The sequence below is a fragment of the Hypomesus transpacificus genome, chromosome 10, assembly GCF_021917145.1.
Source record: "Hypomesus transpacificus isolate Combined female chromosome 10, fHypTra1, whole genome shotgun sequence".
Classification (NCBI taxonomy): Eukaryota; Metazoa; Chordata; class Actinopteri; order Osmeriformes; family Osmeridae; genus Hypomesus; species Hypomesus transpacificus.
Window position 1 is genome coordinate 3,241,621 of NC_061069.1, and position 15,772 is coordinate 3,257,392.

General features: G+C 44.1%; 1 protein-coding gene across 1 annotated transcript; it reads left to right on the forward strand.

Annotated features, from left to right (window-relative positions):
- The first annotated feature begins 3,251 nt into the window (after positions 1 to 3,251).
- Positions 3,252 to 12,366, forward strand: scp2a (sterol carrier protein 2a). Its single transcript, XM_047026977.1, has 16 exons — positions 3,252 to 3,425; positions 3,975 to 4,029; positions 4,137 to 4,208; positions 4,305 to 4,436; positions 4,983 to 5,047; positions 5,158 to 5,284; positions 5,367 to 5,430; positions 5,509 to 5,595; positions 5,715 to 5,865; positions 5,974 to 6,121; positions 6,249 to 6,356; positions 8,321 to 8,474; positions 9,261 to 9,357; positions 9,630 to 9,759; positions 10,137 to 10,216; positions 11,338 to 12,366. The coding sequence occupies exons 1-16, from the start codon at positions 3,252 to 3,254 to the stop codon at positions 11,431 to 11,433; spliced, it is 1,740 nt and encodes a 579-aa protein (XP_046882933.1). The 3' UTR covers positions 11,434 to 12,366.
- Positions 12,367 to 15,772: the final 3,406 nt, after the last annotated feature.

The window sequence follows — 15,772 nt, forward strand, 5'->3', positions numbered from 1 at the left end:
TTATCTTAACTTACATTTCTATTTCCATGAAATACTGTTAACATACACAACCCGTATGAGGCATGTGCTTCGTTGTGTACTGTAGAACACGACTATGCAAAGTTCACTTGCCAACATTTCCTTACAAATGCCATCACAGCATTCCAGTTTTCAGAGGAATTTAGCTGTCTTTTTCACACATTAACCTACACATTTCATAACCTATGCCATCACTGTGAAGGGCAAAGCACCCAAATGCCACCTACACTACAAGTAAGAAATTATTTTCCCCATTTGTTTCCAATAATATATGACCCATATTCGGTCACTGTACGACTCCCAATCAAGCCCCCACCCCTTGCGCCTTGAATCGAAGGCCCCGGTGGATCTTGGGGCCCGCTAGCTTAGCTTGTAGTCTAGCCAGTGTGGTTGCTGATGTCGTTTTTCCCATTGAGACAGTGTTTTCCAAAACGTCTCAGCCTTCAATTGTTTATTTTTATTTAACCTTTATATGTTAGGAATTATACCAATGTAACTTGTATTCATTCAGCCTTGCTCCCCCGTTGTCCATACTACTAAGTTTGCTGCTAACAGTATCACCTTTTTAGAGGAAATATCTATGACTAAAGCTGACAAAAACCCATACTGGACCACCCATGCTTAGTATTATCAATGAATCTATCGTAACTGACCAAGTCCCTGACAATTTTAAACAAGCAATGATTGAGCCCCTACTTAAAAAAACCTTAGCAACTACAGGCCAATTTCAAATCTGCCATTTCTCAAAATATTATTGAAAAAGTTATGGTATAACAGCTCACTGAACACCTTTCCTCAAATCTGTTATATGAACCTCTCCAGTCTGGATTTCGTCTTCACCACAGCATTGAAACTGCTTTAGCCAAGGCAGTCAATGATCTACTACCTCTGACGCAGGCTTTTCCTCTGTCCTGGTTCTCCTCGACCTAAGTGCAGTTTTTGACACTGTGGATCATCAAATTCTCCTGGAACGTATGGATAACTATTTTGGGATTTCTGGTACTTCACTCCAGTGGTTTGGATCATATCTATCTGACAGATCAGAATTTGTCCACTCTGATGGCCGCTCATCCACGAGATCCACTGTAAAATACGGAGTACCACAGGGTTCTGTCCTAGGCCCTGTGCTATTTTCTCTCTACATGCTGCCTTTAGGAAACATAATTAGAAGCTCCGGAGTACATTTTCACTGCTATGCAGATGACACCCAGCTGTACATGTCCCTAAAACCTGGATAACGCTCTGGAAAAATGTGCTTCTGGGATAAGAACTTGGATGACAGCAAATTTCCTTCTTCTCAATTCGGATAAAACAGAGGTGCAAATTTGAAATAATTTATCCAATCTGACCTTACACCTAAACGGCATCAAAGTCTCTCAAAGCCAGCTGGTCAAATATCTAGGAGTCACAATGGACCCAGACCTCTCGTTCGAGTACCATATTAAGCAAATGACCAGAATTTTTATTTTTCCATCTACGTAACATAGCTAAAATAAGGAATTTCCTCTCAAAGGATGATGCTGAAAAACTAATACATGCATTTGTTACATGCCAATTGGACTACTGCAATGTATTATTCTCTGGCCTCCCAAGCACCAACATAAAAATGTTTACAGCTGATGCAAAATGCTGCTGCTAGACTACTGACCAAAACCAGAAGGTATGATAACATAACATCTCAGAGTTGATTTCAAAGTCCTTCTACTACAAATCTCTGCATTGATTATCACCACTATACCTCTCTGTTCTTCTTGCACCCCATCACCCCTTAGGGCCACTAAGATCCCAAGATAACGGATATCTGGTGGTTCCCAAAATGTATTTTAAAAACTGCTGGAGGCAGGGCGTTTTCATATCGAGCACCTCTTCTCTGGAACAAATGACCTGTCTCAATTAATGAGGCTGATACCGTTTCGACATTCAAAGTTAGTTTTTTGTTTAATCAGTTCTACAACTACTAAAGTCTGTGTGTAAGTACTTTTAATGTAAACTAGAAGTGTGTGTTTGTCTGTATATGAATTATATATAACTTTTAAATTACAAATAAAGCTTTTATATGTCCACAAAGGCCCGACTTGATTTTACAAACAAAGTCAACTTGCTACTGTATATTGTTACTGTTATTGTTTCTGTTACTAGTTGGTGACGACAGGGGATGGGGCATTCTTATTCGTATTTCAGAGTTTCTCTTCCCTGAAACAGATTTCATGTTCCAACCGAGTGGGGCTGGCGCTATCTTAGTGTCTAGGGCTGCATCAAATACCCCTTTTGGTCTGCTAAATTGCTGCACTAGTCCACACTTGACCGGTGGGGACCTTGTTCTAATATTACTGTAACTGTTAGTTGCTCATTTTATTCTCTAATTCCTGCTCTCCTCTCTCTGTTCCCCCTCCACACCTCCCTTTGGTGTGGGGGGGTTTGAGCTGTCATCATCTGATTGGTCGTCGGTCTGCTGGACCTGGTCGCCAGTGGACATCGATCTGTGACAGTCTGCCAAAGCTGGATCTAGTCACCAAGTGGACACCAGTCTCCCTGACGGACAACAGCAAGTTCCCGGTCCCTTTCCTCATCCCCAGCTTGTGATGCGCGCCGGTCACAGTCCACAGCCCTGTGGCTACCTCTGCTTAAACTGAAATGTACCAACTCTGACCCAAGTTGAACACTGGATTTTGGTGTGTCAACACCATTGACACTTCCCTGCTGTATGACTATGTTTAGCCTGTGTTCTGCACCTCTCTTTCACCAACCGTCTCTGGAGGAGGGGATCCCTCACTAAATTCCTCCTCCCAAGGTTTCTTCCATTTTTCTCCTCTAGTGAGTTTTTCTAGGAGTTTTACCTTGTCTTCCTTGAGGCTTTAGTTGGTTGAGGGGCAGTTCTATGGGCATATGTGAAGCCCTCTGTGGCATTGATTGTAAAAAGGGTTATACAAATACATTTTGATTTGATGGTATGACATTTCCTTAAACTCAAATCAAAATATCCTAAACTTACTTGCCAATTTTTTCTCTCTTATCTAACCTGCCTCAAAATACTGGCTTTTTCATAGTAGATTTTTTTCTGAATTTGAAACCAACCCGAAATGGTTATAGCCTACTAGCACCCCATTTTCCTACGTCAAGAAAAGTTGCCTTGAACTATTAATTGATCGAGGGTACGAACAGGGTACTTCAAGCACTAAAGGGATTTGCTTGCCTCACAGCACAAAGTCGTCAACCCTATCCAGGGAATGTCTATGAGAAAAGCATTGTGGGTAATGCGAGCAAAGGTAGCCATCAAGCAAGGAAGGATAAGGAAACCTGACATCTTTCCCTTGGTTCACTCATTTTCTGGAACCACCTGTCGAAGGACACCGATCATGGCACCTCAAAGGAACAGGGTGTTTGTCATTGGAGTAGGAATGACAAAGGTAAATCTTTCGTGCATGTCGTGAACTAATGGATTAATTTGAGTACTGTACTGCCAGAGTACAGTAGCTGGCTAACTAGACTGCTAACCATTGCAGCTACTTGCTAGCTGTCAGCTAAGTTAGCAGTTAGATAGTGGTTTACTAGCTCACTAACTCTTTGCACTTTCTACAATGCAGCTGCAGCGTCAAAATAGGTAGAGCTAGGCTAGTATTTTCAAATGCCATGCCAACGTTTGTTTTGGCATGGTTAAAGAGTCATCTTTTCTTGGATGGACATGGTCGTACTGTACTGTTGTCGAAGTTAGCTCGTTAGCTTGTGGCTACATCTTTTTTATATAGCTATATATATATTGTAATGTCTCAAACTAAATTGTGCCAATACAAGAATTGGCTACTAAGCTTATCACAGTCCAAAACTCCATGGTCATTGTTACTGTGTTAAGGGTCATGCAGTAAAGTACAGATAAACAAACTGAATGCTACATTGCGTCCCCTAGTGTCGCTGTATGTCACTGTGGTCCAACATATTCTTCTCTCTGCGTTGTCTAGTTTGAGAAGCCTGGATTGGAAGACTTTGACTACCCAGACATGGCCAAGGAAGCAGGTGTTTGTAATGTTATTACTTGCAAGAGAAAAACGCTTCTAGCTGCTCTCATGTTTTGTCTAAATGCAGTCCCTCAACTTTGAGTCATCGTCGTTCATTTTTAACAGGTCAGAAGGCCTTAGCAGATGCTGGGATACCCTACTCTGCCATAGAGCAAGCCTGTGTGGGCTATGTGTATGGTAAGTGAACAGATTATAATAACTCAAAGTGCTGTGAGATGTTTTAGTGTGTAATCCTCCTGTTCCACTCTGCCTCCCTTCTGTCTCTCTCTGCAGGTGACTCCACCTGTGGCCAAAGGGCCATCTACCACGGCCTGGGTCTGTCTGGCATCCCCATCATCAATGTCAACAACAACTGCTCCACTGGCTCCGCTGCCCTGTTCATGGCTCGCCAGCTGGTGCAGGGAGGTCAGTGGTACACAGCATCCCCTCTGTAATAGTGACTAAGTGAATGGTAGTGAACCAAGAAACATGGCTACTAAGGGACATGGTTGGTAGTGAACCAAGAAACATGGCTACTAAGGGACATGGTTGGTAGTGAACCAAGAAACATGGCTACTAAGGGACATGGTTGGTAGTGAACCAAGAAACATGGCTACTAAGGGACATGGTTGGTAGTGAACCAAGAAACATGGCTACTAAGGGACATGGTTGGTAGTGAACCAAGAAACATGGCTACTAAGGGACATGGTTGGTAGTGAACCAAGAAACATGGCTACTAAGGGACATGGTTGGTAGTGAACCAAGAAACCTTGGTTCACATGGCAGGAGTTTTATCCAGACCAGGTGGCATTAGCCCTAGGTGTCCTTTCATTGTTCCATGGGTAGATATGAAACCTCAGGCCAATTCCAAATAATTTGGCACAGATAAACATAATTCCCAGAGCATATGTGGTATTCACTGTTCTGCTGCACTTTATGTGTCTGATGAATTGTGTTCAACTGGCTTTACAGGACTGGTTGACTGTGCGCTAGCCCTTGGGTTTGAGAAAATGGAGAGGGGTTCCTTATCCTCAAAGGTACAAAATGAGCATTTAAGGAAAATGTTCAATCATAACACTTAGATGTAAACAATGTGCAAAATGGGAATCATTTATTGATATTGACATCATTTCTGACTGATGTGTAGTACATGGACAGGACCAACCCCATGGATAAGCACATGGAGGTAATGATCAACCGCTATGGGATGGTGGCTGCCCCGGCTGCTCCCCAGATGTTTGGCAACGCCGGCAGAGAGCACATGGAGAAATATGGTAGGACTCACCAACGTGTCGTTTTTATCAAAGCTTTTAAATCTGTCTGGTTTGTTTCAGTTAATGTTTCTGTTTCTCCCAGGCACTAAACCAGAGCACTTTGCCAAGATTGCATGGAAGAACCACAAGCATTCCACCAACAACCCGTAAGGCTTATTCATTTCAATTTACATTCAATTCAATTACATTTTTGTATTTAAACTTGCATGTCTTCTATTGAACAGGTACTCCCAGTTCCGAGATGAGTACAGCTTGGAGCAGGTCATTAATTCCAGAAAAGTGTTTGAGTTCCTCACTCTTCTACAGTGCTGGTAATGTATTCATTTAACAGATACTTTTATCCAAAGCAGCATACAGGGACACAAGCGTCCTGACTAGTTTCTTCTCGAACTGCAAGCCTAAAAACAGTCCAACTGGTTTCTACTTCCAGCCCCACGTCAGATGGTGCTGGAGCAGCCATCCTGGCCAGCGAGGACTTTGTGAGGCGCCACGGTCTGGAGGGCCAGGCGGTGGAGATCCTGGCCCAGGAGATGGTGACGGACCTCTCCAGCACGTTCGAGGAGAACAGCTGCATGAAGATGGTAAGGAAGAGACTCTGTGACGTTGGTCCTCGCCTGAGATCGGCTTGTTCCAGTCTTTATTGAGCTCACCAGAGAGGACAACGGTCGCTAACGGTTTGTTTTCCTCAGGTGGGGTACGACATGACAAAGCTGGCAGCTCAGAAGTGCTTCGAGACGGCCGGCCTCAAGCCCAGCGACGTCGACGTCATCGAGCTCCACGACTGCTTCTCAGCCAATGAGCTGATCACGTACGAGGCCCTGGGGCTGTGTCCTGAGGGTGAGCACGGAGAGCCACGGTCGTCTCAGCACGCGTAGAACGAGAGCTCTGAAAGCACCGACACTGATCCATTGCCCTTATGATGCAACATCCAAGTTTGTTTCCTGTCTGCATGTGTTGTGTACAGGGAAGGCCGGAGAGCTGATAGACAGGGGAGACAACACGTACGGGGGCAAGTGGGTGGTTAACCCCAGCGGAGGGCTCATCTCCAAAGGACATCCTCTGGGAGCCACAGGTACACCCAGCTTGCTAACCCTTCTGACCCCCACAACTCTGCTCACGAAGGCCTACAACATATGCCATTGGCATACACGACCTGGAAATACTATTTCTAAACATTTCAATCAACCCAGAAGAGAAGGGAGTACGTCATCCTATAAGCAACTCTCGAAGTTTACTTCGTGAAATGTCAACCTAAATCAGAAACGGCACTTTGTTTTTCGTGTATCTTTAATGGCCACTAGAGGGCTCTTGTCTCACAGGAATGGAAGGAAGCTTTTTCTGTACTCAGTCTCTGTCCATCCATCCGTGTATGTGAGGCTCACAGGCTGCAGACTTGGCATGCTGTCTTGGGTAGTCCTAGACAACGCTAAAATGGGAGGGCCAGCGAAACAAAAAGCTCAGTTTCACGGCCACGTGTTGGTCGTCTTCTGCTTTTGGCAAGAGCCCTTAGCCACACCACACACCCACACACCCACGCATGCCTTCACACCCACACGTACAGACAGGCCCTGGAGATAAGGCAGCTCAGCCTCAACCTGTTGCATTTTGACCACTCCAGCTTAAGTCTCATAAATCAGTCCACGTCTCGGCAGGTACCACTGCCCGCTGGAAAACATCCACAATGACCTTTCCACTTTCCTCGTTCTCTCTCAACTGTCTTTGTTTGAGTCGCTGCTCGGTCGTGGCCGCAGTTGTATATCGTCTCATTTCTCTCAGCCTTCGACCACTCGGGCTCCGGGGGCTTTGTAATGTCCCGTCTCTCACTTCTTCTCTGACTCCTGATCTCTGATCTTGCTCCTAATCCTGGTGCTAATGCGCTAACCCCTGGCCTGGATACCGCGTGAGATCCTCTGTGCTGTAGCGGCTTGGCCTGGCTGCCTCACACAGCCACGGTTTAGTGTTTCCAACTCTCCATTGCACAACACGTTGACTCCCCCTACTAGGGGTTAGCGGCTTCTTCTACCATGGTCACAGTGTGGCCTTCACAGCGGAAGTGGCCTCGAGACAAACACACTCCGTTTTTCTCTTAAGGCTATGTGCTCGTCCAGAGGCTTGGGGTTTTGGTTGCTGGGAGTGAAGGGGGCCAGAGAGATGGTTAGGACCAAGGAAGCAGTGGTCCAATGCTGGTTGACCTGACTACTCTGTCATACCATCCGTCATAAGGCCCTCTACACATTCCTCCAGAATAAGAAGAACCCTACAGATTGGAACGGTTGCGCTCAGTGGCTACATGAACAAGTCTTTACCCCTTTTAAGTCCTTCATCTTGCTGGGATAATAGGAAGGCATCAAAGCCCATTAGCGAAATGGGATGAAATGCTTAGCTTTAATGCTGACACAGGAGTAAGGGCCCGGCGAGATTAAGGAGGGGTGTTAAGTTGTCACCCTTTTCCCACTGCGGCAGGGCAGACGGAGATGAAGTCCCAAGGATGTTGTGTCAACACGCACATCCGCCCCCATCTGGTGCCTGGAGCGCTTCCTAGATGGTGTGTCGCAGAGGCGGACAAATACACTGTGACGTGGTCTCTTTAAAATGGGACTATTTATCCTCCGCTTTTTTTCTAATTGCTATAGGAAAGTATGTCATGTCAGGGGGTTTTGGAGGGGTGGGTGTGATCTGGGCTTTTGGGTCCATCTGGCTAGTCTGCATTAGGAGTCAGGCCCCAGCTCTCGGAGGACTAGGACTGTGTGATGTACCAGTGGTTCTGTTCAAGCACGTATTTGTCCTGTGAGCGGACTCGTACTCTTGGACACACACATTCAACTGAACATACGGACGGATATTCAACGTAGCCTGGGCAATAATTGGTTTGAAGTGTGTGTGTGTGTGTGTGCGCACATTTCTCCCCCACTCTTTGTCAGATTTCTCAGGTCTGTCATAGTATGCCGATCCCCTTCTCCTCCTCTGTCGTTGATGACTCAGGTCTGGCCAAGTATATTAATGTTCTCGATGCTATCTGTGTGATCGATTGATCAGGTCTGGCCCAGTGTGCTGAGCTGTGCTGGCAGCTGCGAGGGGAGGCAGATAAGAGGCAAGTCCACAAGGCAAAGGTTGGCCTGCAGCATAACATCGGCCTAGGAGGAGCCGTTGTCGTCGCTCTCTACAGGATGGGGTTCCCTCAGGAAGACAGGTGAGCCTTTGGCAGCTAGCTAGCACGAGCACCAACAAGCATTATGTTAACCTCTGTTTAGAAGCTTTAAACAAGTCTGGTGTCCAGACGCGCACACACACAAACACACCTACACACACACACACGCACACACACAAGCTTAAGAAGGGACTTGTTATACCAGATTTGAGCTGCTTATCATACCTCTATTTTATTCGTTCTGTTTACAACTAATACATGATCTATTCCTTAGAATGCGATTTCATGTGACAAAGTAAGATTCTTTACCAGAGGTTGATTTGGCCTAGGACATAGTGTGCATGTAATCAATTATTTAAATATACATTTTTGCTAATGATTTGATTCTCCCTGGGCTACAGAGCACTCTGTGTACTTTCACTGCTTTTGTACACAGCTTGTACATGATGTACAGTGCAGCCCCCCTTAACTGGCTAAATAGGCCCAGTCCCCTCCACTCACTGAGTGTTCCTGGAAGAAGACCATGACGTGGATCTCCAATTAGGTTTTTAGTCCAGAATTAGTTTAAATTTAGGCTCAAACCAGACATATGTATACCAGTGTATCAGTCCTTGAACAATGCCAGCTTTTACAGAATACATATGGAAAAAGTCAGTTGAGATACTAGTAAGCACAAAAAAAACGGTATTTAGGCATTACCAGCTCAAAACAAAAGCATCTAGTCATATAAATATGTTTTACTCGTAGTCAAGTGGTGCCCAGAGGATAGACTGTACTGTAGTTTTTGGAATGCTGATGTAGAAAGACTTGTGTCTTGGTGTGCTGCAGCTCTCAGGTGGCAGCAGTGCCTACCAGCGCCCCCGGTGGTCTAGAAGACTTCAAAACCTTCTCTGTCTTTCAAGAGATCGAGAAGAAACTACAGGAGGTACCTGCATCTCTCTTTCTCGCTCTCTTGCTGTCTCTCTCTCTCTCTTGCTCTCTGGTGTATATCTATTTAAGGGAGGCATCATAAGAGATTGTTCTTGTACAAGAATTGTATGTTTACCAAGGTACAGAGTAACCTTGGATCATGATACCTTGAAATGCGTGATCTGTGGGTTGATTGAATAACCATTGTAATGCCTCTGATATGATCTTCACATCCTCTCTCTTTGTCCTTCTCCCCTTTTCTCTCTCCTTCTCTCTGTCCTTCCTCAGGAGGGTGAGGGGTTAGTCAAGAAGATAGGAGGTGTCTTTGCGTTTAAAGTGAAGGATGGCCCTGAGGGGAAGGAGGCTCTGTGGGTGGTGGACGTGAAGAATGGGAAAGGTTCCGTCAGCAACGACACAGGTGCGCCAACACACTTAACGAGAGGGCAAGGTCTTTCACAGTTGGAATGTATGTGTGGCGGCCTGCGGAAACCCTTCGGATGTCACGGCCGCTCATTGTTGGCTATAAGCCATAAAAGATCGAAAACCGATTCCTGTCAAAATTGAGATTTTTGACGTTTTGTGTCGTTAACACCCCAAACTTCATTGTAATGTACAAAAAGTGTATGATTACTGAAAAACTGTTAATTTCAATGGTTTTTGGACATGTCAGCTAGCAAGATTTTCAAGGCATGTCAAATCAAATGCTAGGTTTGCCTGCTCTTTAAAGTGCTCTTCGAGGCCACTACTTAACAAAAGGAATAATTGACTGTAATCTGTCATTGATCTGGTTGTTAGACAAGAAGGCAGACTGCACCATAGCCATGGGGGATGAGGACCTGATGGCATTGATGACTGGCCAGATGAATCCTCAGACGGTAAGTGTGTGGAATATGATGATCAGGGCCTCCTGTTACCACGCATCACTCTATGTTACAGGACTCAGACATGTGGAATATGATGCTCTACACACTCTAGAGTCCTCTGGTTCTCCTGTGTGTACGTGGATGAAAGCACCCAGATGTTGAATAGGGAGGAGTTTATCTTTGCGATTGTCAGTCAGTCACTGAAGAGGATTATTTACAGCTGTATCTCTCTTTCTTTCTCTCTATCGCCCCCTCCCTCGCTCGCTCTCCCGCTCACCCTCTCGCTCGCTCGATTGAGTTTTTGCTCAAGGTCTCCAAATGTACCAAGTGCACTCTGCACATCACTAACAAGATGCTGCTTACGTGATTGTTAGCTTGAGAGTTAGGGTGACTTAAAAAAAAAAAAAAAAAAAAATCCACTTACTCAAGCGTAAGCACACACATACTCTCATATCCTAACCTTTTCCTTCTCAAGGTTTTATCTCTCTCCAGGGTGAAGGGGGACAAAGGTGGGGGGGATTTTGGGGGGGCTGGCGGGATAATCGTGTTTCACCTTTGCTGTGATGGCTGTGCCATTAAGGGACTGGTTGGCTGGTGGGCGTGGTGAACCTGCTGTGGGTTACACAAGGGGCAGGCTGTCGGTCAGCCTAGGGCCGACACCAAGGCCCGCTGATGCCAGCTCCTGTCCTACTTTTCAAGCCCCGCAATTAATCCTGCAACTAGGGTAACCTGAACCCTTTTAAAAGCCCTGCAGGAGGCCTGCCAAGGATTCAGAGATGCTGAATGCCAACCCAAATCTGGACTGTAATGGTGGGATCTACTGAAACTCCCCATATACCTCCCTCCAGTCATGCTCCCATGTATGGCTTGGGTGTTGAAATAGATCAAGAGGTTACGAATATGGCAATCACTTGCCGTAGACCAGCCTGAGTTTTCTTTTGTGTTTTCAATGCTTTTATTCACCCAAGCTATGGGTTAGTTTAAGTGTACTTATTGGTTGGTAACTCTCTCTCTGTGTCTCTCTGTCTCTCTGTCTGTCTCTGTCTCTGTCTCTGTCTCTCTCTCTCTCTCTCTCTCTCTCTCTCTCTCTCTCTCTCTCTCTCTCTCTCTCACCCCTGACCGCTGCCTCGCAGGCTTTCTTCCAGGGGAAGCTGAAGATCACTGGGAACATGGGCATGGCCATGAAGCTGCAGAGCCTTCAGATGACAGCTGCCAAGGCCAAGCTCTGAATCACCTCTCTTGTGGATTGCTCCTTTCTCAATGGCGCTCTTGTCCTTTCCCCCCACTCCTTTTCCTGTATGAACCATCCTTTCAAGCACTTACAATTTCCTCTCACTCTCCCACCTTCTATTGTCCTGCTTTTTGTTTGCAGTCTTTCAAAAACTTAGAGAAATTAACCTGATCCCTAGAAATTAATCTAACTCTTCCTAATGAAGCCTACTTTATTGACATATAGTTGACTGAATAATTAACTTGCATTATTATCATGAAATCCGGTCCCTAATGTTTCAGACATCTGAAGTTGAACTCAGTCAAACTAATGTTAACTGTCCTCATTCTGACAAGCTGCTGTTATGAAGATAACTTGGAGATGGAGAGATAATGACAGTCGAGAAATGCAATTAAGGCTTCTTTCGGCCTGAGCTCTGGCTTTAAAATGCTTGTGTTTGAAGGGGGTGTACAGATTATCTTTAAAACTGATGTGATATCTTTGACACTCGGGTAATGAATAATACTCAACTGGAACTGTTTGCTTCTGTATATCGCTGCTCCAGCATAAGAGGATATAACTCACAGGGAATAACTCACAGGCAAATATCAATAAATAAATAAATATAAATGTTACAATTTCTCAATCCAACAAGTGTTCAATCCATAGCATAGTTTATATTTGTGTTCTAATGTTTAATAATGATGTAATGCATTTTATTATTTGATTGCATAAAGACCACTCAATGTGCCTCAAATGTTACTCTTTCTGAAAAAGCATTTTTTATGAAAGACTAAAGATAATGTGAGATCAACATTTTGTATAAATGTATGTAATTTTTGATAAATAATTGCTATATTAATGGATGGATGTTTCTGTTAAAGTGGTATTTTTAATCACTTTCAAATATTCAAATTAAAACATTAAAGAAACTACTGGATTTAAAATGTAAGTACATTTGAACTTGTTTTCCTTGTTCATGAGCTCCTGTCTGGCCAAAGTTCAACATTCCTTCCAAACGTTTGTTTGAATATGAGTTGAAGGTTGAGAGCAAGTATGGTTTCACAAGTTGAATGTTATACTGCATTGCTATCTTCTGAAACATGAAGCCATTGTATGTATATGTATATGAATATATATATATATATATATATTCTCTCCAGGTTTCTATTTAATTGACTTGCATTATTTAGAGACATGCTTTGTGGTCTTAACTCAGCATTGTAGTGTTTTCATTATTCTGAGTGCATACAGTTAGGTCAAAGGTCATGTTTTTCATGAATTAATTGGTTTCAAGCCTTTGGGAGAGTCCTCTCACTCCTGCCTACAAGCACACCCACAGGTGACAGGCAGTTTTTCTCTGTTAGAAGAACAGAAACAGCTGAGAGGTCAGTGGGCCAGGTAGAGAGATGGCTGAAGTGAACATAACTCAGTGTCTCTGGCTAAGAACTAGATGAATGAAGACCAGACAGGCCGCCGCGTTCTGAACCCTCTCCAGAGGGTTCAATCTATGTTACCATGTTACCCCGCTCCTCATGAACGGGTGAACGGGACTGCACCTGACTACATCAAGTCTCTCCTCCAGCCTTACACCCCGATCTGCCACCTACGGTTTTCTTCTGACAACCGTCTGGTGGTCCCACCGCTCAAGAGCGCCCGGTCCAAACACAAGCTCTTCTCCTGTCTGGCCCCCCAATGGTGGAATCAACTCCCCACCTCCATCGGGGACACTGACTGTCTCCCCACCTTCAAGAAAAGGCTCAAGACGCACTTGTTCCGGGAGTACAACGGCACTTAGGAATGCTTGGCTGGACCTGACGTTAATTTCCTCCAGGATCACAATGAGTCTTATTGAGAGACTTGTTGCTCTTGTTGGTTGGTTGTAACAGATTTAAATTCTTGCACTCACTGTGAAATATGTTTTACTGTTGATTGTTTTTCTACAGGTACACTTGCACTTTTTGAGTTTTATGTTGTTTAATTGTAACTTGTTTAACTGCATGCTCTTATGGTTCTTCCCTTTGGCACCTATTTGGTTTTCACAATGTATGCTTCATGTTTTGGTTGCTCGCAATGTTCGGGGCTATCTCGTTGTTATGATCAGTGAGTTATGCACTTTTGTAAAGCTCTCTCTTGGAAGTCGCTTTGGATAAAAGCGTCTGCTAAATGCATAAATGTAAATGTAAATGAATGATGCAGAGAGACCGTAGCCCTCCCCTGCCTGTTTGGTCATCCGGTGCCCTATTTTTATTTATTCAATTCTAATTAGATTTTTGTATTATTTAATTTTTCTTCTTTTTGTGCTAATCCAGACCAGATCAGACCTGCCCCTCTTGGTTTCAGCTTCCACTCCCACCCCAACCCCATTAGCTCTCCCACCTTATGCCACATCCAGCCTGTGCCCTTAATTGTTCCCCTCCCTCTGCTCTCCTGCCGTATGCCATCCACATCCCGCCATCACCTACTGGTTGACTTCACCATCTGGAGGCATTTAGCAGTTGGGTTGGCTAACCATGTGGTTAGCCGTCAGTGGCTGTCTCATAGCTCCTTAACATCCGGGGATCGGGGATGGATCCACAATGAATGGGATCTGGGTTATCCTCACATGGCTCCTCATGACAGATGATTATCATACAGATAGTATGGGTTAACCAAGCTATGCAGTCTTCTACCTGGCTACGGTGTCGTTAAACTCTGGCTAGGACATGCCAAGTGAAGGAGGACAATTTAAAACGGTGGCTGATTTTGACTGGGTATCCACCTGGTTTGCAAACTCTTTAGAGTTGGGAGACTTCAAACTCTGCACCCCTTTGGACCCATCTGTGACGGTCGTCCAAAGTGAAATGGCGTGGATTTGTTCAATGCCAACAACTCAAGCTGGCAGCCATTCAAAATAACCTCCCTGAATGTCCTTCTTACCTCTGTTTTCCTCTGCTTATCAGTCTGTCAGTGTCCACGTAGTCCTATTAGTTTGTGTGGTTGCCTTGGTATCATAGCTGTCATTACTGCCATACTGATTTGATAATTGTTTTGTTTTTTTACCAACAGGACTGTTAAGAATTCCTTCCCTTCACAAAGGAAGTGGTTATTAAATTGTTTATTAGTCCTTTTAGACAGTCACGTTAACATTTTTTCATTCATGACAAAAAGTGTGGGGACTGCTGAAAGCTTCTGTCATGGTCATGCCAACTCTAAAATATATTTTTAGGACATATGCTTGTACAGCATGTATCATGTCCTTCTGGGTGTCAGGCATAGGACTGTTCTGTTGAAGCCGTCTGGTTTGTACACCCGACGGTATCTTCTTGTCTGCTTCTCCGTTGGTCGTTAAGGCAAAGAGAAAACCAGGGCAATAAAATGGATACAACTTTAAACATAACAAAGACAACCACAGATTTGTTTACTTTGTTCAGCTCGTGTGTAAACACCAGAGGTACGGTAGAGTAGCTACTTGTTAAAACTGGAATGGTAACAAGGAAGAGAAGACAAGCAGGGAAAATTGGAGAATAAAGTTAGCAAAACAGAATGGCATTTTGCTGATTCTGCTGGGGGCAAAATCTGATGATGGGATAAATGTTTCATGTCTTAAAACAGTCTTAAAACAGATTTCAACAAAATGAACCTACAGTATGGCTATTTTTTTAACTCCTTGTTTGAAATTCAACCTTGTCGTTATGAACCTGTTATATTTTATATATATATATATAATATTATATATATTATGTGTTGACAACATTTCATGAATGAGACATGATGACCCTGACGGCAATCAGCTGAATGTAAATCCAACCACAAGCCTGCATCCATCCTGCATGGAAGGGGCTTTGAGGCCACTTTACCTTTAAGAATGAGATGATGTTGTTCCAAAAGAGAAGAACTGAATGACAAAAAAATATATAAAAAGAATACAAATGAAAATACCCTGTCCCAAAATACCAAACAAATGTTAATATTAGACCAAAACAACAACAAAAAAGAAGACAAGACCAAGAGCAAGCTCCTCCTGTTTGTCCAGAAGTTGACTGTTTCACAAACACCTGATGGCAGGAGACAGACTCATGTGGACGTGTTTGGCCATTTAGTTTGATCGTTAAGCCACAGATGATAGGTCAAAGTACCAGCTCAGCTGTCCCATATGCAGCTCCAGTAATTGCCAACTTTTTCCACAATCCCTCCCTTTTTACCCGTTTGTTATATCCAAAAAGTCTACCAGCATGCTTTTTCTCCCACACTGCTGGTGCAAGTTAAATATATCAGGTAAATATATACACAAAACCTAAACACTCATATGTGGGTTGTAAAGCAGATTAAAGTCTGACCATCAGGTCCTCTGTAATCCACAGTAGGTGGGTGTCACC

Bases quoted from the DNA above. Each gene is read 5' to 3' on its own strand.
- scp2a (XM_047026977.1), top strand. From the start codon at position 3,252: ATGAGAAAAGCATTGTGGGTAATGCGAGCAAAGGTAGCCATCAAGCAA. The intron at 4,030-4,136 runs GTGTTTGTAATG...CATTTTTAACAG, and splicing joins AGACATGGCCAAGGAAGCAG to GTCAGAAGGCCTTAGCAGAT. The intron at 9,358-9,629 runs GTACCTGCATCT...GTCCTTCCTCAG, and splicing joins TCGAGAAGAAACTACAGGAG to GAGGGTGAGGGGTTAGTCAA.